The sequence below is a fragment of the Rhinichthys klamathensis genome, unplaced genomic scaffold, assembly GCF_029890125.1.
Source record: "Rhinichthys klamathensis goyatoka isolate OS25496 unplaced genomic scaffold, OSU_Roscu_1.1 h1tg000262l_1, whole genome shotgun sequence".
NCBI lineage: Eukaryota > Metazoa > Chordata > Actinopteri > Cypriniformes > Leuciscidae > Rhinichthys > Rhinichthys klamathensis.
In genome coordinates, this window is record NW_026606783.1 from 26,242 (window position 1) to 50,581 (window position 24,340).

A 24,340-nucleotide genomic window follows, 5' to 3' on the forward strand; every position below is an offset into this window, starting at 1 on the left:
TTTGGTTTGCTAGATTAAGGAATTGACACATCTTACCCCACTCCCCGGACACTTTCCTCAAACAAACTAGTGCACTAATGTAACAGAAGACACAAAGCAATGATAACAGTTTAATGTCTGCGAGAGTTTTAATGTACTTGATTGAACTGAACTACATTGCAGTGCCGTCGTTAGACAAAGCTTGGCTGCAGAAAATGAGAACATAAAAACGATTTATTTGAAGCCATTTGTAGAGAGCACCCTGCAAAACCCTGATGATATCGCTGCACAGCCTTTCTCTCTCTTTTTGAGACAGAGGGCGACTGCATGGGAGAGAAAATCAATCAAGAGCGCAGTGTGAGTAAACACTTCAGGGAGGCACAGCCACAGATGCAAGCGCTATGGACAAGTCACGTCTGCCAACCCCAAACCAGCTAGACACACACACACGCAATGAAATGAGTTGTGAAACGAGAGAATGCATCTCCTCTCAAGAAAGGCACAAGCTGTCGTCAGTCCTGCTCAAAGCAAAAACAGCGAGAGAGACATTGCAGTATAGGGCTCCAATTATTGACAATTGTAGATTATTTCTCTTGTCTTGACAGTTGCAATTATTAACATCAGTTAATATAAATAGTTATTTAGTGTAGGGCAGCTGCTTTATTTAGACTGGATCCATAAAGAAGCTGTAAAGCATGTTTCTGAATTACTTGAATGCTATTTTATACATCAGTAAGAAGAGGATCGAGTGACTAAAGGGTCAACTTCACACTCTTAGCAGTTAGCACCATGAAAAACAAACTGTTATTCAATTTTTTTTTTTTTTACAAATTATACATGGGAAGCGAGCAACACAACAACACTAGAACACTCATCCTGTTATAATGAATGAAGGCTTCATTGTAAGTTCACATTTTTTCATAAGAGACCCTGCAGTTCAGCATGAGCTCATCGACTGTCCACGCACAGGGATCTGGACTCTGTACAGAATGACTCTCTTATTTACATTGAGTTGTTTATTATAACCCAAGTGAATACTGACTGTCACACTCTCTGCATAAGCAAGGGGAGCAACATATCAAAATTGAAAATAACCAACTGGGCTTTTCACTTTGGCACTAAAGCTTCTTTTTGAGTGTCAAGAGATGTTTCTTCAGCTTTCATTTTCAAGTGTCACCACAAATAGAAGCATGAATCATTAACATGTAGACCAGACTACTTACATCTCACTCAATAAGAATCAAAACACCTCTGATTTGTTAATGCGTTCATGCACATGATAATACCATTAACATTATTGGTTATGAAAGATTACTGATAATATGCAGAATTGCAAATAGTATTTTGTCTAAATTCAAAAAGATAATGACTAAAACCAATTATTTTAAATGCTACATGTGAATTTAGGCATCACAACATTATAATGTACAGTATGAGAAATGGATTTTAAAATTGAAATCTGCTAAAGATCACATTTAACAGTCTCATTAAATTGTTTGTGTTTTTGAAGATTAACTTTAAGTGAGCGTTATGTCAAAGGTAATCTAAATTTTAAAATGGTTTAAATTTAATGTACAATTAAGTATCCAATATCCCAAATATTTGCTGAAAACTGATAAGGTACTGATTTATTGTTCACTTTGGCCAGCATGAGTTGTTTTTAATTGTGCTACAAAAATGAATAAATGGATTTAAAAAATCCTTTGTCATATAGATTTAAACAGAATGCTGTAATGGACATGTCGGAATTAGTTCACTTTTAAAATTAATTGTGTCGCAAAGCTGCAATCACACAACAAAATTTTATATCGCATCATTACATGGTATCATGTATCATTATTTAAGTCTTCAGTGGTCTTCACATCGGCTACCTACATCCTTCTTTCCAAGTCACAGCATTGTTGTTAAGCATCATGCTATGTAGTTGTAAATTAGTTGCAAAATGCCTGGTTCTTAAGCTCTGGAGACCAGCTACATAAACATGAACACCATTAGGGTTGGTTTCCCATCGACTGAGAAGCTCAACATGCTGCAAATGAGGATTTAGCAGCATTGCAGAATGAGGTCTATGGAGACGTTTAGGACAGCAGTAGCTGAGCCTGAGCAAGCAAGCTGTTCTATCCCCTAAAGCAAACCTAAACATCATTTAGCAGATAATCTGACTACGGTGGCAGTTTGCAAGTAAACAGAGTTGACGAATGGGAATATAAAAATCTTTGCCATATCCTAAAAAAAATAAATAATAATGAATATTATTTATAATTGTTTACGAATAAAACAAAAATGAGAAAGCAAAAAACATTGCTTGTTGCTGAAATCATGTTGTGATTAGTCTGTTAGCTTAGCAATTAACACTGGGTACTTGCTGATTTAGATAAGATGCCTTTCATGCTGTCAACCATTAAGTTAAAGATTAACAAAAAGCAAAGAGGTGAAATTGAGCAAGCAGTTTTTTATGGTTTTAGTTGTAGTTAACTATAATAACCCTGTTGTGGCCTCCTAAGGCCCGTTGGTTTGCTACAATGAAGCAAACTACAATGAAAGATACGGCTTACAGAAATTCTGTAACACTGATAGGAAAAGATTACATTAGTCCTGCCAGACTTTTCCAAATACTGCAGATGTAACATACTGGAACTGCATGGCCTGTCCTCCGCTAGTGGAATTGTTTTGCATGGACTGCATTAGCAGGCCCAACTCAGAGCTGTTCCTTTAGACAAGTCTGGCTCTGATACCTTTTGGCTAAGGATGACCCATTTCCATAAAACACTATCTGTACTCAGAGAAGGCCAGAAGCACTGTCAAACGTACACGCAAACAGCAGGGCATCCAGCACACGCACTTGAGGTTTTTCCTCCAATACGCACATCAGAAGACATTTCAGAGTCATAAAGCACAGAATGAGGTCACCAGTCATCTCACTGTCTAACCTTTCACTGCTGCAACATGTGCTCAATCTCATCTTCGTCTCAAAGCTTAGCCAACTGTTAGGGGACCTTTAGCCCCCCAAAAATCGGTGAAACTTTAAAGTTATTATTATAAATGATCCTTCCTTATAGTCAGTGGCGTATGGTTTATGGGCCAAATACAGTGATATAAGTGTTCTGTGTTCAGACACTGCCACAGCCTGTTAATAATATACATCTACAGACAAAAAATAAATGCTTTTGTTCTTTTTGGGGGGGTCAGTAAGTTGTTTTCTGAAACTTTCATTTGAATGATTTCTGATAGGATTATGACATGATTAAAAAATATTAAAACAGAAAACAGTTCAATTAAATGGGTATAATATTTCACAGAATAACTGTTTATTACTGTTTTTTTCACTGTGTTTTTGATAGAATAAATGCAGCCGCCTCAGTGAGCATAAGAGACTTCTTTAAAAAAAACGTTTGACCAGTAGTGTATATCCAATATAGTGTGATAGCAATACATTAAAATAATAATAATAATATCTACCAAAAAGCAATATGGTATCAATACATTGTGCTTCTCTAATATTTTATTTTTAGATTAATCTTTAAAAAGAAAAGCAAGTCAAGAAAGATTCAAACCCACATCCGTTCACACTTTTTCACATCAGCTCAGCGAGAAGCTGAGCCCCTATAAGAGTGAAATCCAAGAATCACCCCGTCTCAATGTTACATCCCCTCTTTACCTCCACTCACATCCACACAACACAGCTCTCTCTTCAACTGTGTAACCCAACCTCCAATCCAGTTTCGGTTCTCTTCAGCACACGCGTCTGTAACTCGACCAACATCCCAGTTTCTATAGTTCTGTTCAGCGCACGTCTCTTTATCTCGATGTAATCTGCCTGTTTCCTTTGTGCCCCTGTTATCCGATCTAAAGCCAGTCACTTTACATCCTGAGCCATTATCAGCCACTTAATATAGTTTAATGTCTCTGCCTTCATTAAGGGACGGAAGCAAGTGGACAACTAACTCATTACTCCAGTCTAATTCCGAAGTTCTGCCGGCTGCTCTATTGAACCATTTCCAGATACATATTTTTCTACTGGAGGAAGTTAAAACAAGTTTTCCTACCACAATACTTGCCTATAAAACTCTGGCCATCACAAAACATCAATTTAGATCACCGTCTCTCAACTGGCACAGATCAGAAAATTATGATATTGCATTTAGGTCCTTGCGCTCGAAGGCAAAATGATTCATTGCTAAATATGACAGGCGAAGAGAAAGAAAAAGATAGACAGAAAAAAAAACTGAGGAGGAGGGAAAGAGAGGGAGAGAATGATGGCAAGGGAGTTGTGAAGAGCAAAGATGAAAGGAAATCAAAGTAGAATCCCAATGCGTGGAGAAGGGGATCTCCTGTGATTAATCATCCTCCAGCCCACTATGAGAAGAAATAATCTTGTTAATGTCAACAAAGCCGAATATACGCTCCAAATGCAGTTTCAAGATGTGGGATTTCAAGATGGCAGCCTAAAGATGATGTCACGCTATCTGATAGACGGCCTAACGATAAAGAACATGCGATGGGCCACAGATCGAATCAGCCGTAATGAGCTTTAAATTTATTTCAGACCAGCGTGGAACAGGCTCAAAAGTCTGTCAACATCTCCTACAGATATAGCCCCCAACTGAATGAGAAATCACAGAGAACACCATAATGGTGAATTTGCTAGCCGGTGGACCATGAGCTGGAGATCTGCATCTCCACCGTAAAAAGACTCTGGAGCAAATGTAATTACAGCCCAGCTGCCTCTGTTAGACAAACACTTGGTTGGAACTTCAAACGTTAGTGCACCCAAAAATAAAAATGCTGACATCTTTACACTCATTTTGTGCCAAACCTGTATGACTTTTTTTCACCAGAACATAAAAGAAAATATATAATTTTTTTCTGTTTTCTATTAGACAGAACATCCTACTAACACTATTCAAAACGTGCCTGTTTTGGTGCCATGTCCACATATAAGCTCTTTTGCTTTACTTTTTCAAAAGTAACCAAACCTTGGTGTTGGAGGAATATTATGCTGATCTCATCTGTCTACTGCTCCACCGCTCACAGGACAGTTCCCCTTTCTGTCTGGCAGTCTCTCTTTCTATATTCCCTGATGTGTCAGTTCCTCACCTGAAACTCAAGTGAAACAGTTCCAGTTACTAAATGTGCACATCCAGGGTTATTACAGTTAACTAAAACTAAACCAAAAAAACATGTTTGTTGTTGTTATATATAAACGTTGACTGAAATAAAATGTATATAAAAAGATTTTATTTCAGCTAGTTGTCAACATTTCTTATTTTTATAACTTTAGATTGATGTACTAAAATAACTAAAACTGATATTAAAAAAAACTAAACTATATAGACATATAAAAAAAAACTAATAAAAATGACAAAACAGAAAAAAATGACTAAAATTTTTATAAATTAAGATAATAGGAAAATATCAAATAAAATTAAAATAAATTAAAAATATTAAAACTATAATAGTAATGATACTAAAATAACACTGGCACATCAGTCAGATCAGATTTTAAAATAACTTTATTCTCAAGTAAACTATTTATAGGTGATTTCATTTTTTAAAAATTTAACTACTGTGGCTCTAAAGATTGCTGTTTGAGTATTTGGACCAGTTGCATAGCAGGACATAGCAACACTGGCTCAACCAATGGCGTGAGTTTGGGGAGGAGCCATTTGTTTTTTGTTTTAGGTCACACTACACATTCAACAAAAACAGAAGACAGAAATCACAAACTATGCCAATAATACTCTAACATATACACATAAACCACAACATTCTCTTTAACATATAATAGTAGGCTACTTAAGATACACTTTAAAAGCATATCTGTTTGTCCACCCAAATGCACATGGAGAAAGTGTTCAGAAAACAATGAAAGCAATGAAATTCTGTATAGCGGCACAAAAATATTACTTGAGCTGAGTGAGCTTCCGCTACGCATTCAGGGATGCCAATGTATGGATTACAGGTAGGGCTGCACGATTAATCGCAACGAAACCACACGCGATTTGGCAAAGGCTGCGATTATTTTCTGCGCAGCTTGTCAGTGCAGCACGGCTGATCGATAGTAAATGCTGCTCCTTCTGAACACCAGAGGGCGCTCTCACGCAGACACACCAAATATGCCCCGCTGCAGAAGTACAATAACACATCATTCCAGGAAATCCCTACTATGGGCATCATATTATCACTGTAGCTGAATAAACAGAAGATTGAAACGCTTTGATTGATTAAACATGACTTATAAACACACGACTGCCTTATTCTGTGTAAGAAGCCACATCATCTCACAGAATGATGCTCAACTGTCGTTATAAAGTGAGTTTGGAGTAAAAGCATGTTAAATGTTGTCTTTTGTTGGACAAGAGGTTCATAAATGCTTCTCATGTTTGGAAAGGTGTTTAATCACGATAAGCCAAATCGGTTTAAGTGCGATTTCATGTAAATTGCGATTAATCGTGTAGCCCTAATTCTGCGTACAAGAATGATCATAATCAGCAAACCAAATTTAAACTATCTAGACCAGTAAATTGTACTATTTCTAATAACTTAAGGGGCGGTCACACTACACATACACTACACTCCTTCAGAGCATGACGTCATATCATGACCGCTGCAGTTTCCGAAGAAATTTTGGATGCTCAAAGTCAAGTGTGACCGCGGCTTTAGACCTGTAATCTTGAAGAGATAAGGCTGGGCAATCTTTAAAGTCAACAAATAGCTTAAGATTAGACATGAGACGAGTAAACGGTGGTGGTGCTTGCTAACTGAGAGGAAGTAGCTGGAAAGGTTATGAAACATTATTTGTTAGCGCTCATTTCTATTTGAGATGAATGTATTAAAATATGGCCTTAAAGGTCCCGCCTCGTCTAGCATCTGCCATCAACAGGCCCTCTGGAGATCCCCATTAACCCAAATGTCAATATCAGAGTGCTTCACAAGTGCTAACGGAGGGTCTTAATCTAATCCATTACCGATGACCCTGGACAACAGTCCTAGATTTTCCCTCTGAAGTTTTCACTCTCCCAAGCTCTCATGTCAGACGTTGCCCCAATGATGGTCAACAGCACTCTAACTGTTATTCAGTGCGTCATGCGACTTATAATTCAGTTCCACCCTCTCTTCGACATAGCATGTCCAGGAAAGCGAGTCGGCTGCTGGGTTACCGAGGAACAATGGCATTCCTGTGCTCTGTGATGCCAGGTGCCGGCAGGAACACGATCCCTTCCATCTGTCCGTCTGTTCTGGCAAGCGCTCGGCCAGGCCCGGGCAGCAGCTAGGAAAAGTCACAAAATGGGACTATTGTTCCAAAGCCTCTTGGAGGAACACTAAATACACCCCCCCTCCACTTCCCCAACACAAACGTTGACGAACACACATCAGCATAAACACGCACATCACTGATCAGTAATGAAGCTAAAGACAAACGCACAGTAGAGTGTCGTACGCAGAGCCGCTGCCACTGTCAGCCCAACAACATGCGCCTCACACGCATCTGCGGTTCTGCTGAAGTCTTGCTGAGGGGGGAAACAGCATGCTGCGCTGCACAGCCCGGTCCCATGGAATATGATTCATTTCCTATAAATGTAGGACCTGACAGCCTCTCGTCTCCATGATAACTCAGCACTGAGCTACTTTCAAATCTGCCTGACCTTATCTATTGCCAAGAACATTATATTTTTAATGACTTTTTGGATTTTCAATTCAAAGCCATGATGAAACGGAAGTAGCAACATATCTTTTCATCCATATTGTGATATAGCCTAAATCTGAGTATGATGGATTATCAAAAAAATAAATGAAAAGATTGTAGGTTGGGAACTTGGTTCTATTCAAGGTTGTTGATTGGATTTTAAGATGTGGCTGTTTTTGTGGAGGGGCGGGGGTTTAAGCAGACTAAATGTTTAGAGAAGTCCGGTATACATCAGAGAATCATTTTCACAGAAAGATTGAGATTTAATTAAACATTACAACATCAAAAAACTGTCAAATAAATAAAAATGCATGGATGAATCGTTCACAGTATAATTAATTAATGATTAATTAATCCTTGGTTAAATCTACTAATCTACTAATTTTTCAATGGAAAAAAAACTTCTGCGTCAAAACCTATTTGCAATTGAGAAAAATATTATGTTTATAGATTTTTCAACAGAATGAATTTTCCACTTCCTATTAAAAAAAGGTCACCATTATTATAATAATTGATATTTTTCCATTAAGATGATCTCTATCCAATTACTCTTTTATTTCAGCAGCATGAAATTCTTAGAACCCCAGTGTTATTATTATAACCATTTGAAATGTGCATCTCATGTTCCTTTTCTTTTTCATTTCATGCAATACCATAGTATTTTTGTAATGTGATTGTAAGTTGAGGTTTTGGATATTTCAAAATAGCATAACAATTAACAAATAAAATAAAAAGTTATGTTGAATTAAAACAATCCTGCATAGACTAGAGATGCATTGCAGTCTCAAACCGATGCTTTGCATCTATCCTTTTAGGTTTAACGTATTCTCCAAGCACAGCAACCATTTGATGCCCTCAGGCAACTCTTTACCCCCTGACACACTGGGACTATCAATTCCTCCCAACTAAAAACACGCATGTAGCCAGGGTCTGTCCGAAATCCACATAGCCGGTGCACTGTTTAGAGGCGAGAAGGCCAGTGAAAGTAGCAGCAGATAAATAATGGATAGCTCGTTCTTTCTCCTCTGTGAAAAAACATGACAGATCAGTTCCTGCATCCTCTGCTTGTACAGCTTCATTTCTGACTCCAGGGGCCCGCCGCCCGCCGTCTCCACGCTCTCATCTTCTAATGGTCCTACCAGTGATTACAGAGAAATAAGTGCACCGTCTGTCTTGATGATCAATCATTCGCTGGATCTATAAAGACGGTCCCACCACAGAGCTCCCCAAATGTAATTAAATTTAAAAGAGTGGACGCTGCCCGATCTGCCAGCAGTTTGAGGGGCGTCGTTGGCTGTAAGCATGACTGACAACTTATTTATAGTGCTTCAGCTGCACGCAACACAATACGGGATGATGACAACTTGGGGTGTTCGACAAAAGCATGCTCAATTTAGCCTGTCATGTCATCAATGGACTCCTGAGAGCCACTGAGCAATAAAACAGCTCTTTTAACAGGAGAGTGCTATTCAATAATAAGCATTGCAGAATATATATTATATAGGCTAATTCCAGAGGTGGGTAGTAACGAAGTACATTTACTTCGTTACATTTACTTGAGTATTTTTTTGGAAAATTTGTACTTTTAAGAGTAGATTTAATTGTGGGTACTTTTACTTTAACTCGAGTAGATTTCTAATGAAAAAACTGTACTTTTACTTCGTTACGTTTGGCGACGTTCCTCTCGTTACTTTATTTTAATGCAATATGTTGTTAAAAGCGTAGTTTATTCTAAGCGCGCGCTCTCTCTTTTTTCTGGGCATGAGCGATGCTCAATTCACAAATGAATCACTCTTTTGAGTCGATTCTGTTCAAAGACTTCATCAAACAAGTTGGGCAGATCTGTCTAAATCGGTTCGCGAATCAGTTGGAATGATCTGTTCAGTTTCCTCACGCACTGAATCGTCTCGGAGTCGTAACAGGAAGATTTAAGAACATCTAGAGCGTTGTATTAAGTGGCGGTCCACAGTCTACAGTACAGTCTAGAAAGTAAATCTGCAAATGCATCATATTTTTTGCCAGCGATGAAGATCTTTATTAGTTGAACTTGAACATCTTCGTATGTTACTTCGTAAGCTGTCTGTGAATGAATTATTCCACACGACGATACATTCGATTTTATTCAGGACAAGGTAATACATTTTACAACCAAACAGATTATTGCGCCATATAGCACTACTACAAAGTATGGCATTACCCTTTTTTTGGACATATACATTACTTTATACATTAAATAAGCTATCATCGTCCAGTTTATGAATGTGTGTACACACACAATGAGTGTGTATTGCGCAGTGGCGTGCGAACTCGACTTGAAAACGAATGCCTTTGCCTGCCTTATTAGACACAGTTAACCAGTTTAAAGATGCTTTCATAAATATAGCCTACATTTAAATACATTTTGGAGAACAGACAGAAGAAGATCCGTGCATTTGATCGTTGTTTGTGTTGGGCATGACATGACTGCGAGCACATGTGAAGAGTTTTATCACTTTCTAATCTGTCAATGGTTCCCACCCCTTGAATGCAAAACTCCATAGAGTCACTTTATTCCGACATTGTCTAATAATCCAAATGTAGTTGTATAAGTTACTATACTATTATACAAACCAAAGGACAGGCAATGGTTTTCAGGCTATAGATATACAGAAATAATGTTTGTCTCTTCTGTTTTTGTTGCAAAGATAGCTTATCTAATTATGATAATAATAGTCATTTAAATGAAAAAAAAAAATCTAAATAATATCATGTTACATATACAGTATATATATATATAGGCCTATGTGTAAAGTAACTAGTAACTAACTACTTGAGTAGTTTTTTCATTGGATACTTTTTTACTCTTACTCAAGTAACTTTTAAGATTATTACTTTTACTTTTACTTTGAGTAAATATTTCTATAAGTACTTGTACTTTTACTTGAGTACAGTTTTTGGATACTCTACCCACCTCTGGCTAATTCAGAACAGACAAACAAGGCATCTGGGGGATCAATGTTTCCCACCACTAAATAGGACAGAAGTAGAATAGGAGCAACTCGCTGAGGATCAGCTCAATGATCACTTTTTAACGTCAGCCTACTTTTGACTTTTCCACTAAGGCAGCCCTCAAAAGAGCAAATGTCTGCTGCATGCCAAGTCAATCTGAACAGCAAAGTTATGGCAAGCCCTTTCAAGTAATTCTATAGAGACTGGTAGCCTTTTTCATTTTCAATAGGCCTAATTTTTTTAGCTATTCATTACATACTAGATCCTATACCAAATGATGGTGACAAGTATCCTGAATAAATCACTAGTACATTCATCATTAGATATCAGTACTTATTCCTTTGCTATGGTCACTGTCCCAAAATGACAAGTAACTACTCCAATGTTTCCGGTAAAAAAAACTAGAACAAAACATTGCCACTGAATTCTACGGGAATCTGAGATTCGGATAAGCCATTTATTTCTGTGTCTATTGTGTATTCCAAATGTTGACAGCACAGCACCTATTTGAATTACACTAGTAAATGTTTAGTACTGATTTCTTCATTATTACCGGTAGTGACTATTTTAGTGGTAATTATTATCTATTCCAATTTCCTAATAACAATTGAATAGATGTTATTACCTAGGCTATTTATTAGACATTAAGATGTATTCCAATTGCTGTAATATTTTAACTAGTGGTCAGATTTTAATGCATCTATATGAAGAAGCCATTTTGATTAATAATTACATTCACACAGCAAAAACACAATTGCAGACAGTGACAATGACATAAAGAATGTTACTAACTGATAATAGACGTGTCTCATTTATGCATAAAAAGTATAGCCTAGTGAAACGGAAACCTATAGGTAACCAATTCACAATAAGTTAATGAACTAACAATGAAAACGTTTAAAGCATTAAGCTTATAGTTAATTTCAACATTTGCTAACACATATAACATGGGTTGCGTTAAAAAAAGATTAATGTTACTTGCGTTAACAAAGATTAATAAATACTCCAAAAATGTATTGCTCATTGATAGGTCATGCATTAAATAACAATAACTAGCCTACTAGGACATTCAAGTAAAGTGTTTCCAAAATATACTATTAGAATATTTATTAATAAATTAAAAAAAAATACTACCAGTACTAATATAAATACAGATAGGCTAGGCAACTAGTAAGTTTTAATGGAGAAAATCTGTAATACGGCTTCCCATACATGCCTTCACTGTCCGGGTGCGATTTTTCTTTTCTTTTTTTTTCTTTTTTTCAATAAATGTTAGACGCTACAAAAGTCGCATTCCTGTATTGAAACGCCGCTGCTCTTGTACAGTCCTCCTGTCTCTCTGCTTAACACTGACACATTAAGAGAGACCAGAAAAACAGTCGGCTACAGAACAGCCCGAGAAACCGATTCGGGAGCCGACAATTATGCGGGTTAAATTTTAGATATAGAAATTAAAAGATTTACCTTTTCTCGTTTCGACAGCGCACGAGACGATAACAGAGACCGTTGAGACCTTTCTCTTCGTCCCAGTGCGGATCTGAGGCTCCACGCGCTGGGAAAAAAATGTGATCTTCAGATGGTAGTACCTCAATTAATCCCAAACATGGTCGAGCGGAGAGCTGGCCCGAAATACAGCGCTTTTCTCAAAATCCGCCGTCTCGTTCCGAGGGGGATGGTAACCCGTTAGTTTAGTGCGCGTAGGGCGGCCTGTTCTCTGGTAATTATGGTGTAAATTTCCCGAGGATCGAGGACACTCCGTCCGCGGGATGAGCGCTGCGCTCCGGCTGTAAGCACTGAGTGAGCGCCGCTATCCGGTCTAACGGAGACGGAGCAGCTGAAGAGACCCGCCCACTCTGTCAACCCGGAAGAGAACTGTCAATGAAATGGCATTAATGACATCAGTTGCACTCAAGAATGAGAGCCATGGGTGGACAGTGGAAATATTATTAACAATAACAACCTTCTAACCTCTGGCTAAATCAGTTGTATAAAACAACTGGTTTTGCCTAAATAATCATGGCTTTAAAATTAAACGTTTAAAATGTTAAAATGTATGATCCATGAATTGCACTGGGCCTTAACAAAATCCAAAATGACTAATATGACCTAGGACCTAGGCTGAACAGGAACATTAACACTTTTGTTTTGCATAATGTTCACGATGTTGTTTGACGTTTTGCATGAGCAACAGCAGACGTGTGATAACATATCAATAAAACACTGGGCCAAATATTATGTATTATCAAGTGACAGACAGGTATACATCAAAAAATACTGTACAGTTTGATTGGATGCACAGCCTTCGATGTCAACAACAAAGGCTTTCATGACTATGTACAGTACTGTGCAAAAGTCTTAGGCACGTTAGTATTTTCACACACAAAAAGGTTTTTAAGCCAGTTTCTTTTATCTTTTGCTGTAGTGTGTCAGTAGGAAATATCAGTTTACATTTCCAAACATTGCTTTTGCCATTAATTGAAATAATCCAGTGAGATTTTTGTAGAAGTTAATTGATAAATAAAATCTATTTATGACTTTACAGCATTTTTACACAAGTGCCTAAAACTTTTCACAGTAGCCTAATGTAGCTTTGCAGGTGGGTTTATTCAAGAGTCTTGGAGACGTTGCCACAGTTCTTCTGGATTTAGTCTGTCTCGGTTTCTTCTGTTCCTTCGTGTAATCACAGACAGACTCGATGATGGTGAGATCAGATCTCTGTGTGGAGCAGACTGACTGTTGTTAGTCTCCTTGTGCATACAAAAATCTCAATGGATTATTACAATTAATGGAAAAAGGAATGTTTGGAAATGTAAACTAATATTTCCTACTGACACACTACAACAAAATATATAAATAACTGGCTTAAAATCATTTTATTGGGGTGAAAATACTAACGTGCCTACGACATTTGCACAGTACTCTATGTTTATGACTAGTGCCTTTTTAATTTTAATTTAGCTTTGTTATTGCCTAGTTGTGTTCCACTAATACACCAGTTGAAACCAGTGGTATGTAAAACAATTGAGGACATTTTCGGGTCAAAGAATGATATTGGGTCCAATGTTAGAAAAGTTTTAAAATAATAGCACTTTGGTCAATAAAGTATGATTACACTTTACAAAGTGAAACTTTGAAAGAAAGAAAAAACTCACGTCCTGGTTTGAGAAAATACAAAATGGCAACACCAACAATGACCCTTGCCCTGTGTGCAATTGGCAGCTGTAAAAATCTTCCAGAGAAATAATTGCTTTGTCATAATTTGCAGTGTTACTGTTTATCTAGAATAAAATTCAGTTTCTTCTCTCTATTTTGTTTATTTTAAGTTGCTTCAGAATTAAAGGAGCTGTATGTAAGAAATGTATATCAATTAAACATAAAATGGCCCTGATGTGTCACTAGACATTAAGAAATCATGCTCATTTCAAATACTTATATCACTGACAACAGTAGTGCGGCCAGGATATTGTCATTTAAAAAGTGAAGTTGCAGCCCTCAACTGATATTGATGTTGTCATGTTGTGTTTTGGTCTGATGCTCCACCCTCCACCTATCTACCAATCAGGAAGTCAGTAGTGTTGCGGGATCCGGGTTGCCAGCTCTGCTCTAGTTACCACTTCTTGGAGCAGACTACGTTCCTGCTGGATCCTGCAGCCTATCTGGCAACCTCGAGTCAGGGAGGGGATACACTGCTCTACGGTAATTTGAAAGTGATTGCAGTACCAGTTTTGGCCACAATCTTACATATAGCTCCTTTAAGTAAAAATAATAAACCAATATTAATATGCACAAACCTAATAAATGAAAATTAATATATTCCTTTTGTGTCTAAGTGTACATGCATGACGTTAGGAGTGCAATAATATGCATTTGGAAAATAGGGCCATATCTGGTGCTATTATTCTATATCGATTTAGGACTTCCGACACTGCATGTTTAGTCACATTTTATCCTCTGAAATACTCTGAGCATTTGTTCCATAAACTAACAACACACCAACACACACACACACACACACGCACACACACACACACAGCTGACATGCTTTCTATTGTGTATTTGAGATGGAAGGACATTTTAAACAATGACCCGGTAAAAAGCCCAATCTTTCATTTATTGCAGTTAAGTTTTATTCATAAAATATTCATGGTTGTTTGCAATTGAACTTCAATACAGAATCTCCAGCTATAGTTTATTTATGCATTGCATGCACCAGCCACTTGTAGCAACTTCGTCTTGATGAAATATAAATGAGACGTCAAGTGTGTTCAGTATGTTCTTTGCCCCAGTCCTCTCTCAACCTTTTATAAAAATGGTAACTGATCTATAGTCAGAACACAGCAGGACTAAACTGCGGTGAACCAAACAGCTGTATTCAGGTCAAATGCCAAAAGAGGATGTAGACGCAACACTATAGCAGGAAAGAGGAGCTCTGTCCCTTCTTATCAGCGGCCGCCTGCAACATCTTGTGTGTGTGTGTGTGTGTGTGTGTGTGTGTGTGTGTGTGTGTGTGTGTGTGTGTGTGTGTGTGTGTGTGTGTGTGTGTGTGTGTGTGTGTGTGTGTGTGTGTGTGTGTGTGTGTGTGTGTGTGTGTGTGTGTGTGTGTGTGTGTGTGTGTGTGTGTGTGTGTGTGTGTGTGTGTGTGTGTGTGTGAATAAACTCCAACATACTGTTCTACCAAGCGTGTCGATCTGTATGAGGTGATTTCTCCGTCACATTTTTCTCTTTATGTCTCCAACAATATTTCACTTCAAAACATGCAGAGGGGTCCATATGAAAGAGAACAAAGTGAACTCTGAAGTTGACATTTAAGATGGCAGAAAAGGTGAAATGACAAGTAATGGCATTCATAGAAAGGACAAGAACAGAGAGAATGAAATGAAGAAAGGAAACACTCACCTCTTTTGAAGTCTCCTTTCTGTGGGCATAATGTAAAATAGGCATAACATGAAAAAAGTATCCTAATATTTCTATTATTTTATAGCTATGCAGCTTTTCCAACAAATTCAAGTGCTTTTCAGTATTATATTGCCATGAACTACACTGGCAAACAACAACAATTCATTAAATGCAACAATGACTGCAATAAAAAATAAAATTAAAATGACATCCTTAATGAGAAGAAATATAGATGTTTAAGACTTATAGTTTGTACATCAGTCAAAATCCCGAATTTACCACTACTGTGATAATGGTTAAGATTGGAATATCTATTTTTGATGCTGTGTACATTTTCATTACATTTCTCTGTCACTCAAAGAAAGGAGAGAAGGGAGACATGAAGGACAATGCCACTGTGGTGGGTGTTGAATCAAAATCTATAAAGAGGGGAGAAATAATTACCTGACATCTGTTTTTAACAAAGTTAATTAGTCATTTATTTCCCCATGCAACACGTGTGATTGAAATATAAATGCCATTATTCTCTTTTATTCTATAACGAGTCTGTCATGGACTATAAATCAAACTTAACTTCAGGTCTAACTGCTGGGAATGGGAAAAGGCAATTTGTTGGCCCTATTTCAAATTATATTACACATATTTTACAGAGATTTTTGGCTCAGTCCCTCTAGAATTCTAACTGTGAACAAAAACAAAAAATAAATAAATATAAAACAAGTTGGAAGATTAATATAATAATCAATAATATTTTATATTTGTTCTACAAATATATTATAATGCAACCCATAACACAAACGGAACCATCGGGCGCAATCGATTGTAGCAACGGAATACAAATATAACGCACGCTGTCACGTTCTCCTAATCTCTTCCGGGTGAATAGGATGTTGTGATTTAGCTGTAGGCTAACGAGCTCACAACAGAGTTTTACAAAATTCCTGGTTATGTTCGTTGCTTAAAACTACAAATGTCTGCGTCTTCTGAACCAGGAATATCAAAAGTAAGGGATTTGAATCCAGCGACGCTCTCGGCGAGTAAAGCACAGGCAGCGGCGGCGTTAGTTGCTCAAGCCCGGAGCAAGAAGCGAGCCGTCAGTCCCGCAATCCACACAATACCGCAGCCAAATAATAACATCAGCAAAAAGAAAAAAACACAACCTCCATCGTCAACTACTCAAACTCAGGTAAAGAAAAAACACTAGACTTCAACATGACGGGACTAACGTTACTGTTTACATGTCATGTTTCATTTAATAATGAAACGTTTCTCGTTGGTGGTGTTGCAATTGTCTCAGGTTGCTCCAGTGGAGGGGACTTCTGAAGGAAAACTAGCAGCAGCTGTTGATATAGAGAATGCTACAAAGTGTCTGCCTTTTAAAAACCCTAACTTTGTGGTAAGAGTTTTCTCACAAAAAGTCCCAGATGTACCTAGATACATTTCAATACATTCATAAGTTTTTCCTCCACTAGCACTCAGGTATTGGTGGAGCAGCAGCAGGGAAGAAGAATAGGACGTGGAAGAATCTGAAGCAGATTTTAGCAGTAGAGAAAGCGCTGCCCTGGAAAATATCTGATCCTAACTGTGAGTCTGACAAGTAATCAAACACAGATTAATTCTGTCAAAATAAGAGTTTAAGAATAATTGCAGATTGTGTGTTTACATCTCAGGTCACAGTCTCAGTGAATGTGTTGATTTACTTTGACAATATTTAAATATTTAGTTGTTTTTCTCTAAGACTGCAGCATAGATGCACCTCCTTCTATGAAACCTGCTAAAAAGTACTCGGACATCTCAGGTCTACCAGTGAGTCTGTTGTAAAATGATGATGTTTAATAATATGGAAACATTATTAATGTAATTTTCTGGATGTAGCCTCTAACCTCACCTAATGATTTTTACATCTTTGTGTCCCAGGCAAACTACACTGACCCTCAGACTAAACTGCGCTTCGCATCAACAGAGGAGTTTTCCTACATCCGTCAGTTGCCCACAGACGTGGTGACCGGATACCTGACTCTCCGTAAAGCCACCTGCATTGTTCCATGAGAGAGAACCCCAAAATAAAGAGGGTTGACTCTCTTTTCCAGCCATAGACTTTCAGTGGATTATTTAGAATGAACTACTTTTATTATTATTTTTCTTACACTGTTTTTCACACACATAACATGCAGATAACTCCTTAATCTTAAGATCTTAAATGGATCCAAATACTGGTGTGAACTATAACCAGTAACCCAGTGTAAATTAGATTATAAATAGAGACAGGTCTCTAGAAAAGGAACAATTTCTGTTGTCAACCCCATGAAACCCCTTATTAGAACAGTTCACAATGTGGTCAATGAATAAAGTATTTCATTTAACAATCATATTGATATTGTTTTGCCTGGTAATTGGTCTCCTAAAGCTGTTTTTTTTTTTTCATATCAAAAGATGCTGTATGGCCTTTGGTTTTCATAGGTTACATTTAGTAATTTAGCAGATGCTTTTATCCAAAGAGACTTACAAATGAGAAATACAGCAGACAATGCAAGAAGTGCTCAAAATACAAAGTTTTCGACATTGCTTAGAGTAGCATAAGCCAGACAAGGGAGGGATTCAAGGAAAAGGAAAGTTTTTTTTTTTTTTATGAGGTCAAGTGCTCATGGAAGAGATGAGTTTTCAGCTGTCTTTTGAATGTTGTCAGGGATTCTGTATTCAGGATGAGGTTGGGGAGATCATTCCACCAGCAAGGAACCGTGAATGAGAATGTTCTGGAGAGTGATTTTGTGGCTCTCTGTGATAGTACCACGAGCCGTCGCTCATTTACCGATGGTAGGCTTCTGGTAGGGATGTAGACTCGTAAGAGCGAGTGGAAGTAGGAGGGTGCTGAGCCTGTGGTCGATCTGTAAGCAAGCGTCAATGCCTTGAACTTGATGTGAGCAGCGAGTGGTGGCCAGTGCAGAGAGATGAACAGAGGAGTAACGTGGGCCCTTTTGAGCTTGTTGAAGACGAGACGAGCTGCAGCATTCTGGATCATTTGTAGAGGTTAAATAGCACATGATGGAAGTCCAGCCAGAAGAGCATTGCAGTAATCAAGCCCAGAAATGACCAGGGCCTGGACGAGAAGTTGTGTTGCATGCTTGTTAGTGCAAACCTGCATGATCGAACAGTCTTTGCAATGTGGTCTTTGAAGGTCTGCTGGTCATCAAATATTATTCCAAGATTTCTGACCGACCTTGATGGGGTGATTGATGAAATGCAGATCTTGCATCCCAAACTCATGACCACTGTTTTACAAACCATTATTCTAACCACTGAGCTACTGAACCTCATCTAATTCATTACTTCATTCATGTACGTGACAATGAATGATTTTGTTTGTTCATAAGTGAATCCTTAATGAAGAACAAAATTTAACATTTCAGATCATCTTTCTATACTATGATGTCACAAACAGTATAGAGAAACTACTGTTTAGAGTAAAAAAAGCTGCCGTAAAATATGAAATCTACCATGAAGTAAAAGCATCACCTAAATTATTTCATTTTAATAGAGAAAAAGGAAGATCTTCACCTCAGATCTTTCATATCAAAGCAGATTCAACAACATTGTACTGAAGACCAGGACCTAATCTCACAACCTGCGAGTCCCAGTTTTCTGTGAAGGTCCATGTCCATCCAAGTCACTGCAGTGTGTCAATTCAGGGTCATTTTAAGAACAGGTCACAATGAGAAAATTTTTCCCAGCAGGCCCCAGCGAGGATCGAACTCGCGACCCCTGGTTTACAAGACCAGTGCTCTAACCACTGAGCTATGGAGCCTCACATGATGCCTGTCAATCATTTGAGTGTTTGTGCTTTGAGTTAGAATGACAAAGACACACCTCAAAGAATTGGCAGGCAGCCTAAGATATCTTAACAGATGCTTCAGAGAAAAGACAAAATCAAACTAAACTCAGTCCAAACAACAGACTGGTCACATTCTTGTAGCCCAACTGACTTAGGCTACTTCGTTTGAAAGAGGTCTTTATTTACATAGAGACTGTTCTGAAATGGAATCAGCTGTGTAGATATATGTGAAGACACTTGACCAAATCAAGACTTTCTGGTTCTATAGAGATACCATTAAACTGAGTCACACAGTCAGAATCAAAGACTTTAGAGAGCAGAAGAATCATATCAAGGCAGATTTAGAACCATGATTCCTTATTCGTCTTGTCCTTGTTTTTTTGTCAGTTTGCAAAAAGAAAAAGATAAAACTTTATTGAGAAAGGAATACATTGTTATAAAATAAACCTATTATTTTGAAACATTAATAAAACAAAATGTAGCTGATCTTAAATCTGTATTTTGTATTTTAGTACACATCAGTTAGACACAAATAATCAGAACTGAAGTTAACATTTATCATGTATGTAATTTTGATAAATGATAGATGGATTTGATTCATTCGGATTTCATTTAGTTGGTTTTACAGCCTTATAGTGTATAGTGTTAAATAGTGTAGTTAACGAAAAGGTGATCAACAATAACTTTACTTTTTATAAATAATAAGAGGGGTGCCCTTTTTTCACTTCAGTATTGTACGTTTATCTTTTCCTCAATGTATTTTATTGTCGGATAGAGCTGAGATCTGAGATCTTCATCTCCTCAAGCTTCTCCTTCATCATCTGTCTCTTCTGTTCTTCCTCCTTCCTCAGTGCAGTGATTGTAGCTTCTTTTTCATCTTGAAGAATCTGATGAAACTTCTAAACTCCTCTTTAATCTGCTGCTCTGTGAGCTAAGACTGAGTACAAATTCACAGCTGCATTTCCATATAATAGCCTATATCAAATATACTCTTTGTCAGTTATGTGTTGAAAATGTTGAGTATTTGACTCCTTGATGTGCTAGACTGTTTTATCACAATGTCCTTTCATTTTTGTGTATAAGCTTCTCCTGTAAGGACTTCAGTGCTGTTTTGTGTATAAGTGTAAATCTGTGAGAGTGCAGTTTCTGGGAGAACAGGTGATACATTAAAAACATTCAAAGAAAGAGAGTAAAAATAAATAATTTTCACATAAATAAATAAAAATATGTATTTTTTAAAAGGCCTATATGTATAATTAATCAGATTAAATCCTAATTCTTGTGGATGTTGATGGTTAACTTTATTGTGAATGTATATATGTTACGTATCACCTATATTTGTAATTGTATATGGATCAAAAATTAAATAATGCAAATGCAATGCATAAGTAAGTCCTGATGCCCGGATACATTTTATTTTGCTGCCATCTACCAGTATCATGAGGTATTACAATGAGATACACTGAGGAAAATAAACTAACAAGCCTGGAAATTCGTCCAAGAGATCCTCCTCAACTTTTAAAAATACACTCCTAGAAGAAAAGGTTCTACATAGAACCTTAAAGGGAAGACTTTTATGGATTTAAAGTTTAGTTTTTAATTTTAATTAAATGCTTTGAATTAAACAGCTTGTAAACATACGTTAAAATAACCTGTTAAACACGAAAGTATTAGGCCTATATAAATGATATATGATATAAATGGCGTGAAAAAATAACCAGTTGCACATATGTGCATGTATCACAGTATATGTATGTATTAAACAGTATCTAATGTAAATTGATCTGAGAAGCAGAAAAAGATGTTACACTCTCTAGAGTAAGGAAATAATTTATTTGATTTATTAATTAATTAATTAAGAATGTATTTCTCTTGAAACCCCTCATTGTAAAAGCTCACAACATTGCAGATAAAGATACAATTATTATAGTATTGATCTTGGTCTGCCTGGTATTTGGCCTACTCAGGTCTAACTTTTTTCCATGCCAAAAATATCCTGTATTGAAGACCAGGACCTGGTCTCACGACCTGAGGCAGTTTTGCTCCCTCTGTGAAGGTCCATGTCCATCCAACACTGCATGAAAAGGGTAGAATCTGGAAACATCTGGCCATGGTAAACTTCCGTGTAATTTCAGGTTTGCGCGATGTATGTGAAAAAAAAAACTGAGCTAAGTTACAAAGAACAGTAAATATCCAGAAATACCAGATACTTGGCGTACACAGACATATATATCCGTGAAATTTCATGGACATTCCCAAAACGTTAATGTGTGTTATGACATGTGTAGCCTATCTTTTCCTGGGCAATAACAGTGGAACTGCCAATAGTTATGTTGGCATAACTATAAAGAGTATTCAAATATACTCATTTATATCATTTATATGTGAATAACGGAATAACTACAGCACACCCCGTTGCAAAGACCTTTGTGTTTTTACCGATCTCCGGTTGGTCACACTTCTTGAAGAGACATTTCAAACACCAACAGCTACAGACTGAAACACCGTAAGCCAGCACAGTTCTGAGCAGAATCCACTTCAACATCATGCACAAACCAGGTAAGAATGATTATCTAAATTGTGTAAAAAAATGTATATATTTAATAATGCCAATTATATTTATACTGTATTTTTTTCTCAAATGTTTCCTCTTTTCCACAGTATCCTACACACAAGACTGGGTCAACTCATCTTCTGAGATTATGTAACAGAAGTTCAGAAGGTGGTGCAATCTTTTAATATCCATTTTTGCATTGTTTTACCTATTCAATTAAATATTTTCTGTTACTAAACATAGTTTATGCCTTTAAGGTATATCTTAAATAAGGTATATCCTCATCATATATTTATGATGAGGCTATGAAGAAGAAGTATATTCATATTTTATTTCGGAAAGGCCCAGCTGAAACACTCAATCAAGGTTGTGGCAAAAAGCCAAAGAGAGACAACAGTAAGTTTAGAAATTGACATGATGTAACTCTTTTTAGGCTTTAAGTATTGCTTTAAGCACTTAGTATTGTCAGTGATTACATTACTGTTATTTTGCAGTTGCTGGAGATGAAATCAACAAAGACAACTACAGAAAGAGCATTGTGGAGGACAGAAAGGGTGGAGCTCTATGTAAGATGAGGAAAATGTTGTGGATTCATGCAGGAGCTGACTGGAGTCTGCTGGGACACATCATCTAATGTGTTATTTACTGCCTTTGAAATCTTTCATTCAAAGTAGATGTTGTATTTTTAAATGTTGTTTTCTGTTGAAACTGTTGTTTTCTGGCTGTTTTTATGTTTTAGATATATTTAGGCCTACTGTTTTCCCTAATGAAGAAAAACAATCAATTTTTGGTCAACTATATTTTTTTCTGTCTGCCCACCTGGCCTGAAACCAATCAAATCACTCACCTGCAATGGTTTTGGGAGGGATATATTTTAAAGAAAACCAACCAGATCATTCATTTTAAGGGTTTTGGGAGGGATATATTTCCAATGACTTTACTTTTGAGGAAAGTCTGTGGCCCAATAGCTGTCTGGTGTAGGTGTGAAAATTTCCCCTGAAAAAAAAACCTTGAGGGGATTACTTGCCATGACAACAAATGTCTGTAGCATTGTAGAATGCCTTAGCAACTTACGTCGGAATTGGTATCATTACGGAAGTATCCGGACTGGTGGAATCTGATACGGTCAGGAGTACTTGTGGATACTTCCATAAATCAGTGGTTTATAAGACATGACTAGTCTGGATACACTTCTTTTCATGCAGTGCAATTTTAAGAACAGGTCACATCAGAAAATTTTTCCCAGCAGGCCCCAGCGAGGATCGAACTCACGACCCCTGGTTTACAAGACCAGTGCTCTAACCACTGAGCTATGGAGCCTCACATAATGCCTGTCAATCACTTGAGTGTTTGTCCTTTGAGTTAGAATGACAAAGACACACCTCAAAGAATTGGCAGGCAGCCTAAGATATCTTAAGATGCTGCCTGCTTTGAGAAAAAGTCAACGTTTAATGTGTAAAACTCTTGGTAAAGTGGCTCCAGTAGTTTGTGTGACTTTTTACTTGTCATAACACAGAATTCACTGCACATTTATGCATATTACATGTAAGAAAGCATGAATATCAAATCACGCTGTGGAAACTGTTGGTCCGACATGAATGATCAAACTAAACTCACTCCAAACAACAGACTGGTCACTTTCTTGTAGCCCAACTGACTCAATTTGTTTGAAATAAACTGTTCTAAAAAAGGAATCACCTTTATAGATACATTATATGTAAAGACACTTGACAAGGGCAAGATGTTCTGGTTCCTTGTCACTAATAACAGTCAGAATGAAAGACTTCAGAGTGCAGATGAATCAGATTCATTTGACTGTGATAAGTTCACCCATGAGTTCAAGACTCAAGATCAGACACACACTGGGATTGATTGCTTAAATCTTTGGGATTGATGGGTTTCTCTGGAGATTGTAAGAGATATTCACCATCTTCGTACCACACACACACCAGACATTTCCTTCCTTTGGTTTGATTCTATGGTTACTAAACCAATATGAATAGTCTCCAACAAGTGTGTTCCTGAGTCAAAGGCCTCTTGAGCCAGGACACAGGCATATGGGTAAAATCTCTGGATTATTAGGAGCCAGCTGCTGCATCTTGCTGTGTCTGATCAGATCATCAGAGAATCAGGCGTGTATTTGCAGTACAGAGTCACAGGAACTGATGACAGATACAAACAACAGGGTTGCTAATGGTCTCCGTAGTACCATACTATAGTACTACTCATTGGGCCTGGGAAAAAGGAGTCCCACTCGTGCGTTTTAGTGATGACCCTGTCTATGTAGTCACTTTGTATTCACTATGTAATCCACTTTTGTAATCCACTCTTAAAAATAAAGATGCTTTAGTGACATCAGTTGTTCCATGAAGAACCTTTCCATTGTACAAAACCTTATTTAGTTGGA

The 24,340-nt window shown here is 37.3% G+C and overlaps 1 protein-coding gene and 2 non-coding genes across 3 annotated transcripts; 1 reads left to right on the forward strand and 2 right to left on the reverse strand.

The window, feature by feature from the left end:
* Positions 1 to 16,397: 16,397 nt before the first annotated feature.
* On the forward strand, positions 16,398 to 17,706 carry ino80c (INO80 complex subunit C). The gene is made up of 5 exons (XM_056267689.1): positions 16,398 to 16,736; positions 16,848 to 16,946; positions 17,023 to 17,134; positions 17,289 to 17,356; positions 17,468 to 17,706. Exons 1-5 carry the CDS (start codon positions 16,521 to 16,523, stop codon positions 17,597 to 17,599), a joined length of 627 nt encoding a protein of 208 aa, XP_056123664.1. The 5' UTR covers positions 16,398 to 16,520; the 3' UTR covers positions 17,600 to 17,706.
* Positions 17,707 to 19,279: 1,573 nt separating this feature from the next.
* trnat-ugu (transfer RNA threonine (anticodon UGU)) lies at positions 19,280 to 19,352 on the reverse strand. Its single transcript has one exon. It is a non-coding gene; the product is annotated as a tRNA-Thr (tRNA).
* A 3,828-nt stretch (positions 19,353 to 23,180) lies between these two features.
* On the reverse strand, positions 23,181 to 23,253 carry trnat-ugu (transfer RNA threonine (anticodon UGU)). The gene has a single exon. It is a non-coding gene; the product is annotated as a tRNA-Thr (tRNA).
* Positions 23,254 to 24,340: the final 1,087 nt, after the last annotated feature.